This window comes from Gossypium hirsutum, chromosome A06 (genome assembly GCF_007990345.1).
Source record: "Gossypium hirsutum isolate 1008001.06 chromosome A06, Gossypium_hirsutum_v2.1, whole genome shotgun sequence".
Lineage (NCBI taxonomy): Eukaryota > Viridiplantae > Streptophyta > Magnoliopsida > Malvales > Malvaceae > Gossypium > Gossypium hirsutum.
In genome coordinates, this window is record NC_053429.1 from 96,440,862 (window position 1) to 96,465,571 (window position 24,710).

General features: G+C 32.0%; 1 protein-coding gene across 1 annotated transcript in view; it reads right to left on the reverse strand.

Moving 5' to 3' along the window:
- Positions 1-3,554: 3,554 nt before the first annotated feature.
- LOC107937785 (probable LRR receptor-like serine/threonine-protein kinase At1g07650) overlaps positions 3,555-24,710 on the reverse strand; it is a 38,905-nt gene continuing 17,749 nt past the window's right edge. Inside the window, exons 11-22 of the mRNA XM_041115727.1 lie at positions 15,411-15,476; positions 14,872-14,937; positions 14,743-14,778; positions 14,572-14,612; positions 13,995-14,371; positions 13,722-13,920; positions 6,477-6,626; positions 5,923-6,041; positions 5,572-5,782; positions 5,240-5,477; positions 4,529-4,679; positions 3,555-4,261 (exon numbers count right to left, since the gene is read on the reverse strand). Of these exons, the coding sequence (XP_040971661.1) occupies positions 3,890-4,261; positions 4,529-4,679; positions 5,240-5,477; positions 5,572-5,782; positions 5,923-6,041; positions 6,477-6,626; positions 13,722-13,920; positions 13,995-14,371; positions 14,572-14,612; positions 14,743-14,778; positions 14,872-14,937; positions 15,411-15,476 (2,026 nt within the window). The 3' untranslated portion in view covers positions 3,555-3,889. The remainder of the gene's footprint in view (positions 4,262-4,528; positions 4,680-5,239; positions 5,478-5,571; positions 5,783-5,922; positions 6,042-6,476; positions 6,627-13,721; positions 13,921-13,994; positions 14,372-14,571; positions 14,613-14,742; positions 14,779-14,871; positions 14,938-15,410; positions 15,477-24,710) is intronic.

Here is a 24,710-nt window from a genome sequence, read left to right on the forward strand (position 1 = left end):
ACATATTAGCCTATACATGCCGAAATGTTCTCTTAGACCAACTAAGAAGAAAATACCAAAGGTTGCTAACCGGTGTGATGACTTCGACGACGGCACGATCACGCAAAAAGAGACGAGTCCAAGAAACCTAGAATAGGTGACAAGCAAACACCGAATGAGTATATAACTCAGTAAGCCATAAGCATTCCACAACCATCCATTAATAAAATTATCACAACAGGAAACAATGAAATGAGGTTAAGTACTCCATCCATACCAAACTATACCATAGTTCCTTAAACCCTATGGTTCAATCTCATACCAAGTCCTACATTGGCCTTTCATACATCATTTTATTTTCGTTATAATCATACAATTAAACGAACTTTCACCTATTCCACAATGAACCTTATGTACGTGATTTCAACTATAATCGTCACATAGGTTCAAAACTTACCAAGCTCAACTCCAAATATAAACATAGCGCCTATTAGCCATGAACTCAAGGTACTTACCTTTTCCGCTGTCCAAAATTGACTCGGTAAAGTCGTACCCTTCATGTAAATAATTTATAGAAAATATATATTGAGTTCGCACACATAGTGCTTAATAATCAACCGCGCACACTTAGTGCCATGTACTTTAAACTCACACACTTAGTGCCATGCATTTCAAGTTCGCACACTTACCTTTTCCGCTGTCCAAAATCGACTCGGTAAAGTCGCACCCTTAATGTAAATAATTTATAGAAAATATATATTGGGTTCGCACACATAGTGCTTAATAATCAACCGCGCACACTTAGTGCTGTACAATTTAAACCCGCACACTTAGTCCCAATCTCATGACCGTGAACACTTATTGCCTGCACACTTAGTGCCGAAAACCAGCCACTCAATAGGCTTCACTTCCTTTTACATTCGACAAACTTCATCTCTACTTACATATTCATTTGTATACATTTCATCTCATTAAACACAATGGTGTAGGTATTACGATCCTTTAATCAATACCAAAGATATGCTTAATGACTTACTTGTGTTGGGTAAGATGGTTCCAACTCGGCTACTCGATGATCTTTTCTTTGCCTTTGCTCGATTCTCCTCCTTTAACTCCTTGAGCTTAATCAATAAATCAACTAGTTTAACCGCCTTGCTAAATATTTACAATCCAATTACACATGCATATGTATGTTAGTATATTCGGCAATCACCCTTACTAATCACCCACTTGATCAATTATAGAGAATCAAAGTTAATATCACAATGTGTACCCTATATGGCCCATTATACATAATCAAATTTAACATCATCTATATATTTACTCATATGGCTGAATATACCTAATCATACATACACCTAACCAAAAATAATTTCTAAAATCTTTATATCATTTATACACTAGTAAAGCATCCTCTCCCTTTCCATCAATTTAGCACATGCATTACTCATTAACCTACAAAAATTATATTCGGCCTTAGCACACAACTTGCTAGCCGATTCTTCCCCATCTAGCAACCAATGCACATATGTGCTCACTCAAAAATGCTAAAAAGAAAGAGATTCAAGAATCATCAATCCACCATCACATGCATCATTAACAAGCTTCATATTTAGCATGCAATGGCATTAACACAAACTCCACCTAGGCCGAATCTTAACTCATCTTCATGCCTCATCACCACAACATCAAACATCAAAATACCAACCAAGAATGTAACATGCATGGCCGAATATCATCTCCATCATTTAACAAAGTTTGAACCATGGCTAGGTAGATTTCAAACTTACAACTTAAAATATACATGAATCTCAAAGAATAATATCAAACATACCTCAATCTAGTTACATGCATGGCCAAACTTCCTCCTAATTCTCTTCCAAACCAAACATGAAGCAAGAACTCCTTCCTCCTCCCTTAGAATTTTCGGTCAAAAGAGGATGAAAAAGGATGAACAAGTTTTTCTTTTCCTTTCTTTAGCTCACGGCAATGGGGGGAAACAACCACTCATTTTTTTGTTTTTCCTTTCTTTATTACCCATATTCCTTATTTTATTTTTTTCCTACATACCTCACTAGGCCAACATGTTCCCAACATGTTTCCACCCATAGCATGGCCAACCACTAGCTCAAATTTTGGGTAATTTAACATGCAAACCCATCATTTTCACAACATGCATTAATAGACCATTTTAAATTAGCCTATCATATTTTCACCATGTCTCATATCGATCCCTATTTAATAATTTCTCATGCAATTGGCAAAATTAGAGAATGAAACTTCCACATACTCATGTACACACATAATAAGCATAGAATATGGAAATTAATTATTTTTATAACTCGGTTTTGTGGTCCCGAAACCACTTCCCGACTAGGGTCAATTTTGGGCTGTTACATGTCAGTTGAAAAGAAAGGTGAGACGCCTCTGTCCCTTGAGTCATTGTACTCTCGGTAGTTGTTTCAACTGTAGAAATTTTTTTCTCTGTTTGATTGCTGGATCTCTTATCTCCAGTGAAGGCTGTTTTAACCATGATGTTACTAGAGATTTTAACCTAGCTCAGATACCATGAAAGATTTCAAGAGAGATTTGAATAAAATTGTACTTCTCTTATTAACTAAAGAATTGAACTTAAATAGAGAAAAAAAAGTTCTAATCCTAATTGGGAAAATAGTTCCCTTATTCTAATAAACTACTAGAACATAAAAAGAAAATAGTTCCCTTATTCTAGTAAACTACTAAAAGACAAAATAAAAATATTTCTAGAATATGAATAAAACTTATCTATCCAAATAAGATTTATCTACCTAAATAAATTTAAAATATATACATATTTCAACACCTTATTTGACCAATCGTGGGATTGGCCCTCAATGGAGGTGGTTCGACATCAATCTCAACTACACTCCACAAGTTTTGTGCTTGAAGGTATGTCTTCATCTTGACTACCCAAAATATCGTAGTTCTCACCAGCAAACACTAGAGGTGGAGGTGGTATGAAACTCATTTCGATGAACCAAACTTAACAGATTCAAACTCTTGCTTCTCGTGCTTTTGTTTTCTCAAATGAAACAACCAACAACAGAGGCCCTCAAAGATGACAAGCTCTGATTACCATTTGTTGGAACAATGGCAGCAACTCAAGGCTCAAATCTCAAACAAAAGCAAAGGAACCAAAAACGAAAATAAAAGAAAGAGTTTGAAAACTTAAGAAAATGTAACCGGTCAACCAATTTTCATTGATGAAATTCAAAATATATGTGCAAGTTACATGAAATTGGACAGTTACCTAACAATGTAACTGCTCCCACCAATACACAACTAATACAAGTTAAATTTCAAACTAAAGCTAGCTGATACATCAGCTATTACATCAAGTACAAATCAAAAAACTAATCCTACTAACTTTAGTAACAAGTTACAAAGAAACTAAACTAAGTTACATAGGAACAAAATGAACAAAATGGATCAAACTAGCTGTTGCACTCGGTTCTGCTCCATTTCTGGTTTGCTTGGTGAGCTGCTGGTTACATGTTGCATTGCAGGCCAATGCTCAACATAACTTGATGGTTCAGTAGCATAATGTGTATCATAATCATTCCCAAGTTGATGAATTTCCTTCATCTATCATGCTGATAAGTTTATTTTTCTTTTGGATAACTAAATAGTTTTTTTATTTCATTATCAAAAGAAGCAGAATAATCTGTTACAAGCAAGGAAATGTAACAAAAATAATAGCTAACAAAAAAATTATGACCACCATACTGTAATGGTAGGTTTTTGGGTTTTCTGAAAAGAACACTTTCCATTTATGGTCAATGCATTTTTACCATTTACATATCATTTCCTCAGACAGTTCTGTTTCTTATACTGGCATCTATCAGAAAAGTTGCTTATGAGAACATGTTACTTAACTGAAGTTCGAACTTTTTTCGTATAGATCGTGGGCAGATGTTGAAGATGATCCTATGCATGCAGAACCTGATGACTGTATAATGGATGTATTTTCACTTCTCTGGAGGATAACTTGATCGAACTCTGTTAAGGATTTAAACCTCATGCCATCACCATAAGAGCTTGGTTCGCTGATGATTTCATGAACATCATTACGACCTTCGAGCATGCTGACCACTTCAGACATTGTAGGCCTGAGTGCTGGTGATGGATTAGTGCATAACAGAGCTACCTTTATGATCCTCATTGCTTCTTCTTTGTCGAACTTTGTACCCAACTTTGGATCCACTAGATCCAAAGGATTTCCTTTTTGTTGTAGCACAAGAGCCTGAGATAAAACGTACAAGAGGGGAAAAGATAAGAAAATGATGGAGAATGCAATTAATTCCCAACCTAAGTCTGAAGGATCAAATACAAACTTTCCCTCGAATGCCATGTGAGTTTTTCTGTCTATACAAAGGACATCACCATTTTATTTCAATGATGAAAAATGATGTCCTCTTCGAAATTAGAATGCAAGCAATTTGAATATTTCAAATAATATATTATGCTCAACGTGAGACACAACGAAGAAATTAGTGGATATTGTTCTTACCCAGTCCAGAAGGCATACAAAATTTTCACTTGGTCGGTATTTCATGTTGTTCTTCCCAGCAATAATCTCCAATGCTACTACTCCAAAACTGTAAACATCTGCCTTATAGGTCAAATAGCCCCATAATGCATATTCTGGTGCCATGTATCCTCTGCAGACATAAGATGGTCATTCTGTGAACTATAATATTGTTCAGATGGTACGGTTGCACAAGTTAATTTTACTGGTAGCTTTTTACATGTTTATGCTACGACTAAAACTACCGTGATTAGAGATACCTTTTCATAACAAACAAGCGCATAGGCACAAAGCTGGAAACATTGAAAAGGTATTCCTTTCAAAGACATCATTATTTATGTGGATAAAAATTGGTGGAACAGTGCATGTATTCGAGGCACTAGTTACTGCTACTAAATACTAGAGTTCTTTCAACTCAATTTTTGATGTACTACTTTTCTACATGCAGAATCTAGGTACTGCAATAGTCTTGTGCGTGTGGCAATTCTACTTTCAGGGATGACATTAAAACCAATATTGATTCACTATGCTTATGCCATGTATCATTAAAAAATACATTAAAAAGGGAAGAAAAGAAAAAGACAAAATGAACATCTTGATATCTGATTGAATTGAAAGTTCAGTTAGATGCTCATATTGTCAAAGGATGGAAATTATCTTGCAATTATTGAATGGAAAAAGAAGGAAGCTCACATAGTTCCAGCAACTCTGGTGCTGATGTGGGTGTTTTCCTCTTCATCAAGCCTGGCTAGACCAAAGTCAGAGATCTTAGGATTAAGGTCCTTATCAAGTAATACATTAGTGGCTTTGATGTCCCTGTGAACAATTCTCAGAGGACAATCCTCATGCAGGAAGGCCAGACCTTTTGCGATACCAATACAAATCCTCGGCCTCGTTGGCCAATCCAGCCTCAGTTGGACTTCCTCTGTACCTGTCATCGACATAAGTTACAAAACAAGTAATTGATTCATTTCTTTTTTTTTAATATGGATGAGTCGAACGGTAAAAGTCATTTTTAAGCTTACCAAACAAAGCAAGTGCAAGATTATTGTTTTCCATGTATTCATATACCAGTAATAACTGATCTCCTTCAGCACAACATCCATATAGTCTAACAACATTTGAGTGTTGTAGGCTTGAAATCATGCCTATTTCATTCACAAATTCACGGTTTCCTTGCTTTGATCTTGAAGAAAGCTGCTTAACTGCAATTATCGTACCATCCAATAGTATGCCCTGCATTGAAGCAAAAGTGACTTTTTCAAATTTGTAAATTGTATCTCTCATGTAAGTTTTATATGTATTTTTCCAGGATAACCAGTAAAGGAGGGGGAGAAGTGTTGAAAAATAATGATGATAGTAGCGTTGTATGTCACCTTGTAGACAGATCCAAAACCACCTTCCCCAATTTTATTTGCTGCATCAAAGTTGTTTGTGGCCGCTTTGATTTGTCTTAAGGTAAATACTCCGGTTTTCAGATCTAATCCTCTAAGTTCTGTTCAAGGTACAAGGTTAATTTGCTAAGCTGAGCTATATCTAATAGAGACATGAGAATGATTTTTTGACATAGTTTTTTAATGATTTTTTGACATAGTTTTTTAGTGTTGTATTAGTGAAGGATCAATCTTATCTTCAAGTTTCATTTTTAATTTAACAACGTTATTTGACATGAGTGATTATCTCAATTTCTATGATAGCTGAGCATATTTTTTTGTCATAACTATGAAAAGTAACATTAAATCCTTGTATAGTTCCATAGTACATGGAAAAAATTAAAAGAGCTCAAAAGGTTCATCTCTTCTGTAACTTCTCAGCTACAGCTCTATGCTTCATTTTCATTTGTATATTTTCAGAAAAAACTAAAAGAGTGTAATAATGCTGCTATAATTTTTTTTCCAAACTTAAACTTGATGAAGTCGATATACATTACCTTCCTCCCTTGATATTCTCTCCCACAACCAACCTTTCCACCAAAGAGCACCCAAAATCATAAGAACTAGGATCAAAATCAAAACTACAGCTCCAACCACAATTAGTATCTTCTTTATCTTCTTTAGTCTGTCATTCGGAGGTTTAAACTCTACACAAAATCAACAAACCAAGTCACACTCAAGTTGTTTTCTTTATATATATAACAGTTCACAGAATTAAAACAACTCAACACTTCAAATTCATACAATAAGTAATCATATTGCGAGACAAATGTTAGTACAAATTTCCAGTGAGGAAAATCTCAAACACATGAATATAATTCGAACAAAAAAAGAAGAAATGAGTTCACTCAAGGATACAATCAAGCCAATGACTATTTGCGTTTTGCACTGCCGAGAATAATCCACTATGCACTGAGTAATGTATAACAAGAAACTTAATTTCTACAAAGGATTTCTGCAGTAATACTTTGTAGAATAATCTAATAATATTAGACAATGAAGGAATGAAAGCAAGAATATTAGAATTTGTTGGTGTGATTTCCAAATGAAATCAATTCTTATTTATAGGAGTTTTCTGAGTAATAATATTTTTAAAATAAACACATAATTATTAATTTAATATTATAACTATTCAAATAATATTATTTAAATAGTTATAATTCTTTTTCAAAAATCAAATAATATAACTTTTAATTAATCACACTCATTCATTTATAGTTATTGGAACACTATAAATATTTGAAAATGTTCCAACAATATTCCCCATTTTTAAAATATTTTAGATTTTGATATTCTTGTAAATCAATTTGCATAAATGAATGTATCTTACGATTGAACATTCACTTAGTGAAAATATGTTAAAGTTCATCGAAATTGCATGATAGACTGAGCTTTGAACTAACTATTCAATTTGATTAACCGAAAATATCTCACACAATGATTTTAACATCGGTCAATGCATAGTATCTAGGGACACTATTATGGCCATGTGTAGGGGTGAGCGTTCGATCGAATCAAATCGAATGAAAAAAATTTGAGTTAATCGAGTTGATGAATCATATTTTATCATCCTAATTTGATTTGAAATTTTCTCGAATCGAGTTGAGTGAGATGGAATTCAAATCGAATTGAATCGAATATATTTGTTCGAGTTAAATTTTAAAAAATAATTTTGGGTTCTTGTAACCACTGTCACCTACCGTAATAAAATTTGTCGACCATAATTAAATTTTTTATTAACTTTCGTCACCTCATAATTTATTTATTAATCTTTTATATACGAGTTAGTTTCTTTACTTGCTTAGTTGTTTCAATTATTTGCAGATTCTTGCCACTATGTATTTTGGAATTAAAAAATATATTAAATGTAAAAATGTGATTTTTTTAATAAAAGTTATTTTAAAGATAAAATGTGAAATTGACACCAATATAAAAGTTAAAAACAAATATTTTATGGCATCATTAATAATTCAATTTTAATATAAATATTCAATATCACTAAACAATTCAATAATATAAATAATATAAAATGTGAAATTTAATTTAATAATATAAATGGTAGATATAAATAAAATTATTAATATTTATGTTCAGGGATTTTTTTTGGATAATTTCATTTTTTTATTTGGGAGTAAAGGGTGAGAAGTAAAAGTTTTGGGGGGAAATAAAATATTTTGGGAAGTAAAAGTTTGAGGGAAAATAAATAGGGGGAAGTAAAATTTTGAAGGGAAAATATTAAAAAGAATTTGGAGGGAAAATAAAAAATTTTGAATATTTTTGGAAGTAAAATTTTGAGGAAAAGTAAATGGTAGAGTAAAATTTTGGTGGGAAATGAATTTTGGGTAGATGGGGGGTTGGGATGGGAGGGGGGAGTAAAAGTTTTGGGAGGAGGAGGAGTAGGAAGGAGTAAATGTTTTGAGGGAAAAGTAAAAAAATTTGGAAGTTTGGGGTAAAAATGTAAAATATTATAGTTTGATATTCGAATTATTCGAATTATTCGAGTTATTCAAATTCGAAAACTTAACTCGATTCGAACTCGAAATTCAAAAAAAAATTGAGTTGACTCAAGTAACTCGATTAACTCGAATAACTTGATTCGTTTAACTCGAAATTCAAATTTTTTTTTATTTTTTTCGAGTCAAATCGAGTTTTGCTCACCCCTAGCCATGTGTCTCTGTCCTCTTTTCATGAGTGTTGTCAGAGCCAAGCCATTGAGCTCCTAGAAACGACAACACTTCCACTCAAATAGGTAGATCCCATCAAGAGTGTTCCCGTAATTATAACACTCTAACATATTTATGTTATGGGTCTATTAAGAGTACATTACTCATCCTTCCCTTATCATTACATGTACCTAGCACTTTAATGTTAGGATAGATTTATTTATAGTGCTAATAGTCACATACTCATAAGGTACTTTGTCTCATTGAACTTAAGACTTGATGTTATACCAAGCATTGAGTCGAGTTTCCATCATGGGTGACTTTAATTAATGGGCTTGAATCCCATCCTTTTGGAGGTTATTTTTACTACATCTCTAGCAAGACTTTTTGTCAAAGGATCCACCAAATTTTCACTTGATCTCACATAATTAATAATGATCGCTCCAATAAAGATTAATTGTCAAACAGAGCTATGTCTTAATCCAATGTGTCTAGACTTTCCATTACATACTTGGTTATATGTCTTTGCTAGACTAGCCTCACTATCACAACAGATAGAAATAGATGAAATTGGCTTAGGCCATAAAGGTACATCATAAAACAAATTTCTTAACCATTCTGCTTCTTTAGATGCAGCGACTAGTGCAATAAATTCTGCTACCATACTGGAATCAGTAATATATATTTGTTTCTTGGAACCCCAAGAAATGACCCATCCACCAAGAATGAAGATTCATCCATTAGTAGATGCATAATCTTCCAAACTTGTAATCCAACTAGCATTCGAATACCCTTCTAAAACTGAAGGATATCCATTATAACAGAATGCATAGTTAATAGTTTTCTTTAAGTACTCAAGTACTCTATTTAAAGCTTGCCAATGCAAACTACTTGGATTACTTGTGTTCCTACTCAATTTCCCAACAGCATATGCAATATCTGGTGTTGTACAAGTCATTATGTACATAAGACAACCAATTAGACTTGCATATTTCAATTGATCAATTTTCCTACTAGTATTAGATAATAAGTTTATTTGAGAATCCATAGGTGTAGATGCTGGTATACAGTTGAAAAGATCAAATTTTTTAAACACATTTTCAATATAATGGTGATTGTGATAAAACTATAATACTTTTATCTCAGGTTATTTTAATCCCAAGAATAACATTTGATATACCTATATCTTTCATAGCAAAGTTGTTTGACAAGAATTTCTTTCTGTTTTCTATTTGATCCAAATCCGTGCCAAAAATAAACATGTCATCTACATATAAGCAAATTATGACACCTTTTCCATTTTCAAATTTGCTATATATGCACTTATTGGATTCATTTATTTTATAGCCATTAGCTAAAACAACCTTGTCAAACTTTTGGTGCCATTTTTTTGTGCTTGTTTAAATCCATATAAAGATTTACTAAGCTTGCATACCTTATGCTCCTGTCTTGGAACAACAAATCCTTCTGGTTGTTCCATATACACTTCCTCTTCCAATTCACCATTTAAAAATGTAGTTTTTAACATCTATTTGGTAAACAACCAAATTATATATAGAGGTAAGTGATATTAAGAGTCTAATTGTAGCAATTCTTGCTATTGGAGCATAGGTATCAAAGTAATCAATACATTGTTTTTGTGTAAAACCTTTGGCTACCAACCTTACTTTAAATTTATCAATGGTTCCATCGACCTTCATTTTGTTTTTAAACATCCATTTACAACCTATTGGTTTGGAATCCAGTGATAGATCAACTAAGATCTAAGTTTGATTTCCCATTATTAAATCCATCTCATCATTAATTACTTTTTCCCAAAAAGTAGAGTCTTGAGATTTTATTGCCTCTTCAAATGTAATGGGATCAGATTTCGTATTATAACAATAAGATATCTTAGTGCATATACTTTCACCTTTTCCTTCTACAAGAAACATAATGAAATCTGGTCTAAAATCTTTGACCTTTTTAATCCTCTTACTTCTTCTTAATTCTTGACAAGATTCATCATTATTATCAATTTGTTCCCATGGAATCTCATTCTCATTTGAAGAATGAATCAATTGTAGTGGTTGTAATTATCTTGAAATAGAATTAAATCTATTTTCATAAAAAATAGCATCTTTTGATACAATAACAGTATTAATTGAAACTGAATCATTTGGTTCAATTACCATGAACCATTATACCTTGCTATTATGTGCATATCCTATAAATATGCTGGAACTTTGACAATAGCTCTACAATCCCAAACCTTCAAATAATTAAGGTTTGGTTTCCTTTTCTTCCATTGTTCATAGGGTTATTTTAATTTCCTTATTAAGAACTCTATTCAATATATGACAAGATTTTAGAACAGCTTCTCCCTAAAAACCTTGTCCAAAACCTAAATATGATAACTTTGAATTTACCATTTTAGTCAAGACTCTATTTTTCCTTTCAGCTACACGGTTTTGTTATGGTGTGTAAGGGGCTAAAACTTGATGGACAATTCTAGTGGATTGAAAATAACTTGGGTTATAGTATTCTCCACCTCTATCCAATCTTAAGCACTTGATAAATGATTTACACTGAAGTTCAACTTCAGATTTATAAATTTTAAATTTATCAAGCGCTTCATCTTTTGAATGTAATAAATGTACATAACAATATCTAGAACAATCATCAATAAAAGTAACAAAATATTTATTTCCACCTAATGTAGGAGTATTATGCATGTCACAGAAATCACTATGTATCGAATCAATCAATTTTGTTTTCCTTTTAACCTTAGTGAAAGGGTTTTCTTGTAATTTTAGTCAAGATACATGTATTGCATTTTTTCAAAATTATTATTAAAAATATGAATTAAATCTAACTTACGCATGTCATTCAATTTTCTCTAATTCAAATGACCAAATCTATAATGTCATGAACAAGAATATTCAACCATATAAGCAGAAATAATATTTTTGTTCTTATTAATAAAATTGATTTTGAATATACTCTCATACTTATACCCTTTCCCTACAAAAATTCCTTCCTTAGACAAAATAAACTTATCTGCCTCAAAAACAAGTTTGAAACAAAACTTACTCAACAGACTTCCAGACACTAAATTCTTCCTATCTTCTGGTACACAATATATATGATTTAATGTTATAACCTTTCCAGAAGTGAATTGTAGTTCAACAGACCCCTTGCCTTTGATTACTACGGTGGAAGAATTTCTCATGTACAAGACACTGTCATTTTCAAATTGTGAGAACTTTGTGAACATGCTTTTGTCTTTGCACACATGTTTGGTTGCTCCAGTATCAATCCACCATGTATTATCATCTTGTGCCATATTAATTTCAGATATCATTGGAACAAACTTATTGTTATTATCAGCCTTAGAAGATGATTTCTTCTTTAAAAATCAACATTCATTCTTGAAATGTCCTAGTTTACCACAATGATAGCATGAGCCATTTTGTTTCTTTTTAAACTTAGCTGCTCTATCAATCTGTTTAAACTTTCTCTTGAATAGTTTAGTTGTTTTTACTTCCTCCGTAACATGCACTTTGACATTTTCAAAATTTAGGTTCTAATCTTACTTTCAATATTCTTCTTCAATATGAAGATGATTTGCCAAAGCCTCAAGAGAGATTTCCTCTTTCTTATGTTTTAGACTTCCTTTAAAGTATTTCCAAAATGGAGGAAGTTTGTCTATTATGGAGGATACAACAATCATTTCATCCATTTTTATATCATATTGCTTGAATTGATTCAGCATCTTTTTAATATCATGGAATTGTTCCATAACAAAATGACCATCAACCATTTGATAATTATTGAAACGACTAACAAGAAATTTCTTACTTGTAACATCTTCGGTCATGTATCTTGTCTCCAATCTGTCTCATAATTCCTAGTAGTGACCTCGTTTCGGTAGGTGTCGAACAAACCATCAGATAAACCATTCAATAGGTGGCTCATGCATATGTAATCAGCATTGTCCCATTTTGGCCTTTCTTAGGTTGCAGCAATAGATTCGTTTTCATTCTCCTCAGGTCTTGGAGTATCCAAAACATAAGCAATCTTCAAAATTGATAATAAAAAGTGCATTTTTTTGCCATCGTAAAAAATTGGACATTAAACCGATCAAGTCTGACAAAGTTGGAAGCCAACTCCCTTAGTGTTCCACTTTCATGTATTGTGGTAGTCATCATGAATTATAACCTTAAATTTGTTAGTACAAATCTTCAGCAAGGAAAATCTCAAACATACGACTGAAACTCGAACAGAAAAAGAAGAAATAGGACAAGGCTTTAAGGCGTGTTTCAAGCCACTATCTTCGGTGTACAAATGAGTTCCAAGTAAATTAACCTCGAGGATACAATGAAGCTAATGACTATTTTCATTTTGCACTGACGAGAATAGTCCACTACGCACTAAGCAATATATAACAAGAAACTCAATTTCTACAAAGGATTTCTGCAGTAATACTTTATAGAATAATCTAATAATATGAATGAAAGAAAGAATCTTAGAATTTGTTGGTTTGATTTCCAAATGAAATCTCATCCCTATTTATAAGAATTTTCATGTGATCTCTTCATAGAGACATTCAATATGTGCTTTTCTGAATAATAATATCTTTAACATAAACACATAATTATTAATTTAATATTATAACTATTCAAATATTATTATTTTAATTTTTATAATTCTTTTTCAAAAATCAAATAATATAAATTTTAATTAATTATACTTATTTATTAGAACACTATAAATATTTAAAATGTCACAACAACAAACACTATATTCTGGACTAGAAGCAATATATGAAAAAAAATTCATAACATTATTAAGAAGAGAATTATTCATGAAGCAATAAATTGAGACTGACCTTGGGTCGTTTTCTTTTAAAAAATCAATTTTATGAAATGAATAGCAATAAATTGAGATTGACCTTGAGTCAAAGACATTGGCATGCATCTTCTTTACGCCCATCACAAAGTGAAAATATCAAGCTCAGATAAATATATTAGCATGAGAAGAAAACATAGGCTTCTGTTAAGAGTGTGTAACTTACCAGATTTCACAGAGATGGCTTACCAGATTTCACAGAGATGGCTGATATCAAAGGCCCATATGTTCCCCTCTTTGGTGCAGCTGCTGTTCCCTTCCCAGCCCAATGAAAGCGAATCTCCAAGGTCTTATTGGTTACAGAAACAACCTTAAATTCAAGAATGCATTCCTTATCAACCCCTTTGATTGTCTTTCTAATGTTAAAATCCTTCAATTTGCGTCTCCCCTGCAACAAACTAATTGAATCAAATGACTGGAGCAGAACAGGACAAGGAGAGCATGTGCAACGTGATTTAATACCTGTATATAAACATCAAAGAGCCGCCTTCCAAGACTGTAGAAAGAACTATTGTCTCTTATTACTATTTCTGCAAAGTGAAGTTTCACAGTATAGTTTCCATTTCCTAAGCAGTTAAGATAATAAGTGAGCGAGAGGGGAGAGAGGCGTGCTGTGGTGTATAAGTCAGAGTTTTTCATCTTGAGCACAGATACATTATGTGCTATATAGTCAGTTGAGGTAATATTTTTATCCCAGAAATGTCCTGTGCTACTAACTTCCCATTTTGATCCTGTTGGAACATATTTCGTTTCACCCCCTTGGTCGTGATCAGCTTCATAATCAATGTTTCCTATAGTAGTTTTTTCCCCACCACAATTTATATGGAAAGAATACTGATCTACAGAAAAAAATAGGGTAAAGTGTTTATTAAATGTACACAAACTAAACAAAGAAATGCAGAAGAAATTTACAGTTATTTGATCAATTGAGTATACGTATTGAGCACCCCAAAACACAACACAAAAGAAGATCAAAACATGAATGAAAGTACAATTGAAGCACATACTAGCATCTTTTAGTCAAAGCAATGCAAATTACCTTCTGAACATGAAAAGCTTTGCAAACACTCTCTCAGTGGTCTATATCATGGTAGAATCATGAAAGAAATCAATTTATGTGAAATAGAATTAGACTTCATTTAGAAGTTTGGTAAGTTGACAATTAAAGTTTCTAGATTTCTCTTAAGAAGTTTGTTAAATTGGAGCTTACAAATTCTTTCCTCCAGTGGAGCTTTTGAACAAGTTTCTGATAGAACATCAAAATAGTTACTTCGTAAACTTTGAAAGCTAAAACGAAAGGAATGTTCAAGGAAGACCTTGGGGGGAAAATCGTTCTTACAGTGATTCACGACAATCGAGTGGTACAGAGTCCCATGAAAAATTATTGTAAGAAAGATCTACTTCACTGCAAAATAAATTTATATTTCTTCAATTACATTGTGAATGCATCTTATGTTCCTGTATAGATGACCAAACATTTCACTGGATGATGGTTTAAGTATTCAAAAACACTTTCAAAACATTACGAACTTTTGGAGTTAGATTAAGCCATGCAGTTTGTTTATTTATTCTTTTAGAATAGTTAAAAGACATTGGAATTCAATATCTAATAAGGTTTTATTGGCCTAAATAACAACAAATATATCAGTAATCATTGTACAACTTCTGAATGCTAACCATTCCAAATAGGATCTCTGTTCAGGTCACATGTTTAACATGACTTTTTCATGCTACCAAGCTGCGATCGAATCGAACTGAAACTACTTGAAAATGAAGACTAATACATAAAGTCTTTTCCTATGAGCACACCTGAATATATTTTTATAAAAAAGGTATAAATAGCGAGGCATCGTAAAGATCGAATTAAACATGAATTACCTGCGACTATTTAAGCTCTTGATCCAATACGGAATGGGACCACTGATTGAGTTGTTTGTTAGATACCTATTTAATTAGCATCATAAATTACATTACAGGTAAATGAGACGAGATGTCATTGAAAAACATTACATAAAACTATTTGAATTGGAGCAAAACCATCTGGATTTATTTAAGGAGTATCAATAAAGAAAACCACTTGATTAATGATCCACCTACTGATGAGACTAGACAGGCTTGATTGAGAGATGGCTCACAACTGTTCTTGTAGATTCGCAGCTCTATTGATAATGAGGTAATCACTTTGATTATTCACTGTGAGTTTGTTACAAAACTGGATTATTTGGATTTTCTGTATTCTTAGAGAGGAAATATCTCATGGATGTATGAAGCTTAATGTTTTGCTACCATTCAGCTCGGATCTGAAAGTTTAACAGACTCAATGGGAGAAAATGATAATTATTAGTTTTCTCTTTAGCCTTCCTTTAGAGTTTGAAGCTGTCAAATCTCAGATTCTCTCAAGTTCTGAGATTTCATCACTGCAAGATGTTTCCAAGAAAGGGTTGCATATTGAAAGTTCTCATTTTGTTCAAGTTAATAGTAATGCATTAGTGAGTCATGGAAATAAAACCCGAGGATTAAGTAGTCATGATGGGGTAACGATAACCATAATCAAGAGACTGGGAGAATTTTATGCTATTATTGTCATGAGTCAAGCCAGACAAAGCACAACTGTGTGAAGCTTTAAAATAAGGTTCGGAGATCGCAGTCAGCAAATATTGCAACATCAAGTAACGAGACAATTTCACTGGTTAAAATTTTCACTTCTTCTATCACTACTCTCGTCAAGTAAGGTACTCCACTACTATTATTGTCATGAGTCAGGCCACACAAAGCACAACTGTGTGAAGCTTTAAAACAAGGCTTGGAGATCACAGTCAACAAGTATTGCAACATCAAGTAACAAGACGATTTCTGATAAGCCATAAAAGTAACAAAATTTAATCCCATTCTTGATGCATTTTTGGATGATTTGTTATGTCAATTAGTGAATTTGATGCTCTTAATCCTTTAATTTCATGTTTCTATACTTAGAGTGAGCATAGGGGATCAAGAGGAGCGAAAAACAGGCCAAAATTGGACAAAACAAGCTATTTTCAGGAACCACACAGCCAAGCCATTCCCACACGGGCTGAGCAGACGCCCGTGTGGCCACATGCCCATGTGCTAGCTCATGTCAATATCGCTCCCTGTTTCCCAAATACGCGAAAAAAGCCAATTTTTAGGGTTTCTGAGCATTCTAAAGTCTATAAATACCTATTTGAAGAGGACTAAGGAGAACATGGAGAGTAGAACGAAGAATTTACTCAAAGAATGCCAACAGATCCAACTCAGAAGTAGGATCTCCTTCAAGATTAAAGATTTCCATTCAATTTCTCTAAAAGTTTTTGGGTTTCTTTATGTTTCGTTGTTTTCTTAATTTTTAGATTTTTCCTCCCAACGTATGAACTAAATTCCTTAGATACCGAGGGAAGATGAAACCTATGATATTAATTCAAGTGTGATGTGCTTATTTCAGTGGAGTAAAAGTCCTTGTTTAAGAATAGATCTGGCATAATTGAGTGCCTTGCATGCAATCCTAGAAATAGGACGACATAAATCTATCGGATTAGAGTCAAATCTAATAGGGGAATTCATAGATCGAGTTCATGCGAAAGAGATTTCAATTAATCAACCTAGAGTCAATTGTTCTTATCCTCGAAATAGATATTGCCATAATTCAGGGATTTCTACGGATCAAGGCAAGTGAATAAATCGTTTAATTTAGATTCAGAATAATAAATGAAGTCTAGGTGGATTCTTTCCTGGGTATTGTCTTTTTCTTTGGTTATATTCAATTTATTTTCTCATTCTATTCTCTGTCGCGTTCTTAATAATTAGTTTAGTTAAATTTAGATTAAAAACATCCCCTTTAATTTATAGGCTAGATAATAAAAAGATAGTAATTACTAGTACTTTTAGTCCTCATGGATATGATATTCCCGACTCACTATAGTTATACTACTATTCAATAGGTGTGCTTACCTTTGTCATGAGTTTAGTTAGTTTAGTGACTCATCAATTTCATTGTCTAAAACTTTCACTTCTTTTATCACTGCTATCATCGAGTCAGGTAACTCCATTGAGTGCCTATGTAACTACCTGATTTTCAATGTTGTCGGAAAATGCAATTTCAAAATCTCATTTTCGTGAATATTAAATTTGAATATATAACGAAGTTGGTATAATAGTTTATTAAAGTTTAATATTTGAATTTTGCCTATAAATTACTAAATTAAGGTATAGGAACTAAATTATAAAAGTCTTATTGCTATAGATTTTCAAATAGCTAAAGGTCACAAATGGTAATAAAACCATTTTTTTATATCAAATAGTGGAAAATTATATTGTCATCCACTAATTTTAGCTAAACATGATTAAGGTTGGTTAATTAAATATTAAATTAAGTAATTAATCTTAATAAAAATTAAAACAAAGTATATAAGGATACATTAGTGGATTTTTGTCATCTTTTACCTATTCTTTACTGTCCAAACCATAGAAACATAGAAAAAAAAAGGGTTTTGAGCTTCAAAAACTTTCAATCAACAAAATTGGTAAGCATTCAAGTCATTTTCTTGTGATTTATATGTTATTGAGGTTATTGGAGTTTGATTTAGCTAGTTCATGTATCAATTTGCAAAACTGTTAAAACTTTTGATAGTTGTCATTATTGATTTATTGAAGAAATTGGTGTTAAATTGATAAACTTTAAGCTTATATGTGAAAAAGGACTAAATTGTACTGTTTAATTTTTAGTTTTATTCATAAGGACTAAAGTGAATAAAATGTAAAATTAATTTGAAATCTCAATATTAATAGATATCAGAGGGTCTCTAATGGATATAGTTAAGATCAAATCTAAAATCAAGGCTCAAAAATTAATAGATATAGTTATTTTGATTTTAGGGACTAAATTTAATAAATTGCAAAATTTAAGAGGCATTCAGAAAATAAAATTAAATAGATTCATACAAATCATGTAAAGATATAAAAATATGCGGTATTGATAAATTACTTAAAATAATTATTTAGATCAATAATTGAATCAAATCAGAGATAATTGGGAAAACCAATAATTACCGGTTAATCCCAGAAGGTTCAACTTATTTGTTGTTTTTCCAAGTAAGTTTATATGGGACAAGAGTGTTCAAATTGTTATGTATTTGTTTATTTGAATTTATGATTTATTGTGAATTGATTATGGTAAATTAGTATAAAGGTGAAAGCTGGACTAATTGTAAAGAAATGTTTATATGTGCAATAGATGCTTGTCTGAACTTAGTAAATGTTAGGATACGATCGACATGTCAATAGGGTTTTTTGCATGCTTGTCTGGGATATATGATTTATGGAGATCATTACAAATTATATCGGGATCTATCATTTATTATGGACCATTAAATAATATATGTCCCTACAGAGACCTTAGTGTGGTGGAGGACCTTAGTGTGGTGGAGAGGTGTACCTGCTTATGAGAATGCATTTGATGGCTACATGCTTTGCTCTTTGGTGTCCTGTTATAGTATAGTTTAAGCTCTTACGAGCTATCTGGTGTGTTGTATTTTACCTGTGTATCCGAGTCTATCTTACTAGGGTTTCATCGGGCAAAAGATTCTATATAAAACAAGAATTTGAAATGAGATGAAGTAAACTCGATGTTCAAATAAAAGACTATTGAATGATATGAGAACAAAGCTTTGATATATATACATGTGATTACACTACTTTTGGATTGAATGAGATTTGAGTTTATTACTTATTACTATATGAATTGGTATATTAAACACTTGTGATATTACATGGTTTGATTATATGTTAAACTCACCTTCTTGATGTTGTGCTTTTCCATGTCTAGCCAATTATGTCAAGCTTAGTAACCTATTATTTTTAATTGAAAGATAAGGTAAGCTTTTGTTTAATACCTATGAACTTACTAAGTATCATATGCTTACCCCGTTTGTTTCCCCTTTCCCTTATAGATCTTCACATTGCAAAACACATCAAGTCAGACCGCTCACACTATCTTTATTTCGATAGCTACTTTGATTACCTTGAGTCAAGGAATTTTTACATGTATATAAGTATTTTGGTACATCCTTTAATGTATGAAAGTCTTGATAAATGTTGGTAACATGTGATGATTATGATGCATATGATGTTTTTGAATGTTACTTGTGTTAAATGATTTGGTTAATGCTTGAAATGGAAATTTTTTGTTTCTAGAGAGGTAATATATATGTATCTATTTGAACTAAGCATGTAGAAGATTGTGGTATTAGGTAAATGAATGGTTAACTTAATGTAAGTATTGAAATGGTATGTATAATGATTATGCTTGATGTATATATTGATAAATGGTCATTTGGAGTTCATCGTAGATGACATAAAAGTATTGGTGAATGAATTATGTGTATTTTAAAAGAGAATTGATAAGTTTTGATAGATTTGGCATATGTAAGGTTAGGTATTTGAATGAATTAGGTTAGTACGCTCAAATAGTATTTAAAATTTTAAGTTTAATTGGTATAAATATTGTGAACATCTGGTTAAGAAGTTGAATTGAGTGTTTTAACTTGATTGATATAGTTTTATGCATGTTATGGATCAATTGAGTTTGACATTAGGTGGTTACATTGTAAATTTATTTGGAAGCATTGAAATAGGTACCAAATGGTTCATTTTTACCAAAAATAGGGTCTTCTTCTCGATGAGAAAGTTCTCATTGCAACGTCGATTGACAATGAGTCAAGTTGTGAACTCGTGTGGCCTAAGGTCATGAAATGACAAACTATTTTGCGATGTCACAAAATTGAGAAGGTGACATCATACGCCAACTCTAAAATTTTAATATTTACAATTTTGTCCTATTTCGTACTCGAGTAAACAAAAGAGCTTTTGTAAACTTGATTACAACTCCATTTAGTTTTTTAACTATAAATGAATGTGTTTGACATGAAATTTCATGTGCTTATGAATATTTTATTGTAATTTTACTGTAGTTGCTCTGACAACGAATGTGGCATCTTGTATTTCGGATTCAACAGTTGGATCGAATGAAGGGTGTTATAGCCTTTTTTCCTCATCCTCCAAATGGTTCATTTTTTATGCCGATATAAATCATATGACAAGTAATTCAAAACTTTTTCCACCTTCATTTATCATACAAATATTCTCAAAGTTGTTTTAACTAATGGGTCAACATCTTATGCTCATAGATTCAACACCATTAACCAAACACGATCTATTTCCCTAAATGTTATGTTAAACTTATCATATTTCTCTTTTAACCTATTATTTGAAAGTACACATACTTGTGCTCTAAATTGTTGTGTCTCATTTTTTTCTTCACCATTGTCTTTTTCAGGATCTTACAAAGTAGATTATTGATAGAGGATATGTAATATCCCGAATTAGGGCCTAATCGGAATAGTGGTTTCGTGACCATAAATCCGAGATAGAAATAATTATTTTATAATTATTTTGAGGTTTATGATATGATTACATGATTGTGTGAAAATTTCGTGATGAAATTCTATGCCTAAAGTGCTTAAATTGAAAGTAGGGACTAAATCGAATAAGTTGCAAAACTTGCATTCTAGAAGTTTTTAGTATGAAATTGTTTTGGAATATTAATGAGGAGGTCTTAAATAGCAATTTGACCAATTTTAAGTTCATGGACAAAATTAGGACATGGAAGGAATTTTTGGAAAGTTTAGTAGTAAGGGTATTTTGGTCATTTTGTTATTAAAATGAATTAAAAACAAAATTAAAAGCCAATTTTTGTTCATCTTCTTCATTAGGCCAAAATTTCAAGGCTTCTCCATAGCTAGGGTTTGTTTCAAGCTTCCAAGCTCCACAGTAAGTGATTCCAAGCCCCGTTTTTAATGATTTTTACGTTTTTTATATCCCGGTAACTCGATAAAGCTTATGTTAGCAATAATTTAACCTAGGGTTTATATTTGGAAAAATACCCATAGGTGAAATTTTTGTATTTTGATGTTTTATGATAGAACATGAAGTTTTAAATTATGTTAGACAACTTGTACTACTCGATTTTAAGCAAAAACGAGTAAAAGGGCTTAATCGGTAAAAATACCTAATAGTCTCAAGTATATGTTAGAGTGAGAATTTGATGTTGCCATAGAAGACAAAAGTGATCAGCATGTTGTAAAACATAAGAATAAGGAATAAAGTTTAATCTCGAGCCTAGGGGCAAAAATGTAAATATGCAAAAGTTTAGGGGTAAAATTGTAATTTTGCCAAAATTTGAGTTAAGGATTAATTTGATAATGTGAGTATTAAATAAGCTAAATGTGTTATTTTAGATCAAGAAAGACGTGGAATCGACCCCAATCGAGGAAAAGAAAAGATTGTGGACTAAATTGCAAAATCTTTGTATTTTGGCACCAAGGTAAGTTCATGTGTAAATAATGTAGCATAATGGTTATTTTTAAGTTATTAATGTTAATTATATGTTATGCTGAATTTTATTATGAAATGTATGCTTTGTGTTTAATTTCAAATAATATGTAAATTATGTGAACTACTTGTTAAATATAATTGTTACCGAGTATTGATTTCAGCATTCTACGGAAGACGGCAAGGATAAGTGTTCGAGGAAAAAGCCCGTTTGAACCTTAGGAATAGATTAGGATACAAGTGACATGTCACTAGAATGGTTGAGCATCCGAACTCGTTGAGTTGAGTCCGAGTTCACTTATGGATGCGAATGTCCGAACTCGTTGAGTTGAGTTCGAGTTCGTGAGATGTAACTAGGCATCCGAACTCGTTGAGTTGAGTCCGAGTTCACTTATGGATGCGAACGCCCGAGCTCGTTGAGTTGAGTCCGAGTTCGCTTATGGGCGAGTTACATGATTGCTTGATTGCATATATGGCACTTATGTGCAAGTTATCCATGTATCCAAATTATATTCCAATGTGTTCAACGGGTAAAGTTCTACTCAAATGGAGGAATATTCGAGATGTAAAGAGACGTATTGGTAAGTGATGTGAAATGGATATTTTGGACAGTTATGTATTTAACCCTCGGGTTGAGTATTGATACAACCACGATAAGGTAATAAGATGATGAAAAATGATTAAAAATGTGATATGTGTTTTAGTGATACATGCTAATGTTGATTAGTATGACTGTTTGTTATGTTACTTATTATTTGCATATGAACTTACTAAGCATTTATGCTTACTCCCTCCTTCTTACTCATTGTAGTTTTGGACAAGCCAGCTCAGGAGTCGGGAGAGGTCGAAGACTCAGTCACACTATCCGGAAGACTTTTGGTAATGGCTTGTAAATTTAAGTATGGCATGTATAGCAATATACCTTTTTTTGTGTAAATGATCTTATGGTATGGTGATGGAATGGTTGAGGAAATGCTTGATAATGATAAATTATGAAAATAGTTAGTTTAGATTATATTTGATGTTAAGGAAAATTATTAAGATACTTAGTGCATAAAAACTCATAAAAGGGATGAAATTTGCCATAAACAAAATACTGCAGTAACACTGACGCGAGTTTAAAAATTTACTAAAAATCATATAAATTGAACTTGATGATGGACTACATATCAAATTGAAGCTTATTATGTCTAGTTTCACATGAAACAAATGAAACAGGTAAAGGAATTATATGTTACAAGATATTTGAATTTTAGTGAAACAGGGTCATAGCAGTTTCTGAATCCCCTCTTCCAACTTTAGAAATTCACCATAAATTGTAAAGATATAATTAGGTAGTGTATTTTATATTCTAAGAATCCTTATTGAGTCTAGTTTTAGGAGAAATAAACCTCATAGTCATATGGATTTTTTACAGAGAGAAATGTGGTTCGTAGTAAACAGAGGTTAGACCAGTCAAGTCCTGAAACAGGGGTAACTTTAACTAATAAACTGTACTAATTGGCCCAACCAAAAATTCTAGAAAAAAATTAGTAGATAGGTATATGAGTCTAGATTTAGGGAAAATTTATGGATCTTGATTTAGAGAACTTGAGATATGATTTTTCTTGTGACTGTGATGCAAGTAGCTTAAAAGTTGTGAATGTAGAAATAAATAATCCAAAGTTCTAAATATGTTAAATTAAGCTTAGTAACACCTCATACTCGACTCCAGCGATGGTCTCGGGCGTGGGGGCGTTACAGGATATGAGTTTGGGGTCTTTTTGTTCTTGATACAAAGGTGCCAAGATTGTTTGCTTGTTCTAATGTGATTTCCCCTTTTGAGGTGCGTTGTCACTTGGGCCATGCTTCCTTGATATCCTTCAAGAAGTTGTGTTTGCAATTTAAGAATTTATCTTCACTAGATTGTGAGTCATATTGATTTTCTAAGCATCATCATCTCTATTTAGTACTTAGAGTTAATAAACTAGTAAAGTCTCCCTTTGAGTTGATTTATTATAATGTTTGGGGTCCGTGTCCTATTATGTCTAAGTTTGGATTTCAATTTTTTATTTTATTTGTGGATGATTATTCACACATTACTTGGTTATATATAATGAAAATCATTCTAAAATATATCTTTTGTGCATTTATGCTGAAATTAAAGCATAGTTTAATGTTTTCATTCGCGTGCTACAAAGGGATAATGCAAAATAATATTTTTATGATATTTTTAAATCTTACATAACTCAAAATGGCATACTCCAATCTTCATATGTGCATACACCTCAAAATGAAGTGGTTGAAAGAAAAATGGACACTTACTTGAGGCAATTAGAACTCTTTTTTTTTCAAATGAATGTGACGAAATGTTTTTAGGATGATGTTGTAAGAACTTTTTTTTAATCAATCGTATGTTATCTTATGTATTAAATGGTGGTATACCTTATAATATATTATTTCTTTCAAATTCTTTATTTCCTATTGAATTTAAAACATTAGGCAACACTTGTTTTATTCGTGATTTTCATCCACGGGTGACAAATTGGATTCAAAGTCTCTTAAATGTGTGTGTCTTGGATATTATTGTCTTTGAAAGGGTTCTAGATGTAACTGAACTAATCTTAAACAATATATTGCTTCTATTGATGTTACATTTATTGAGAACAATCCTTTATTTCCTCTATCTTCTATTTACAATACTCAATGAGAGGAAGATATTTGTTGGTTTATGCCATAGCCCAACCCGTAAATCCGTCAGATACTAGCTGATAAGCCATAAAAGTAACATGTTTTTAA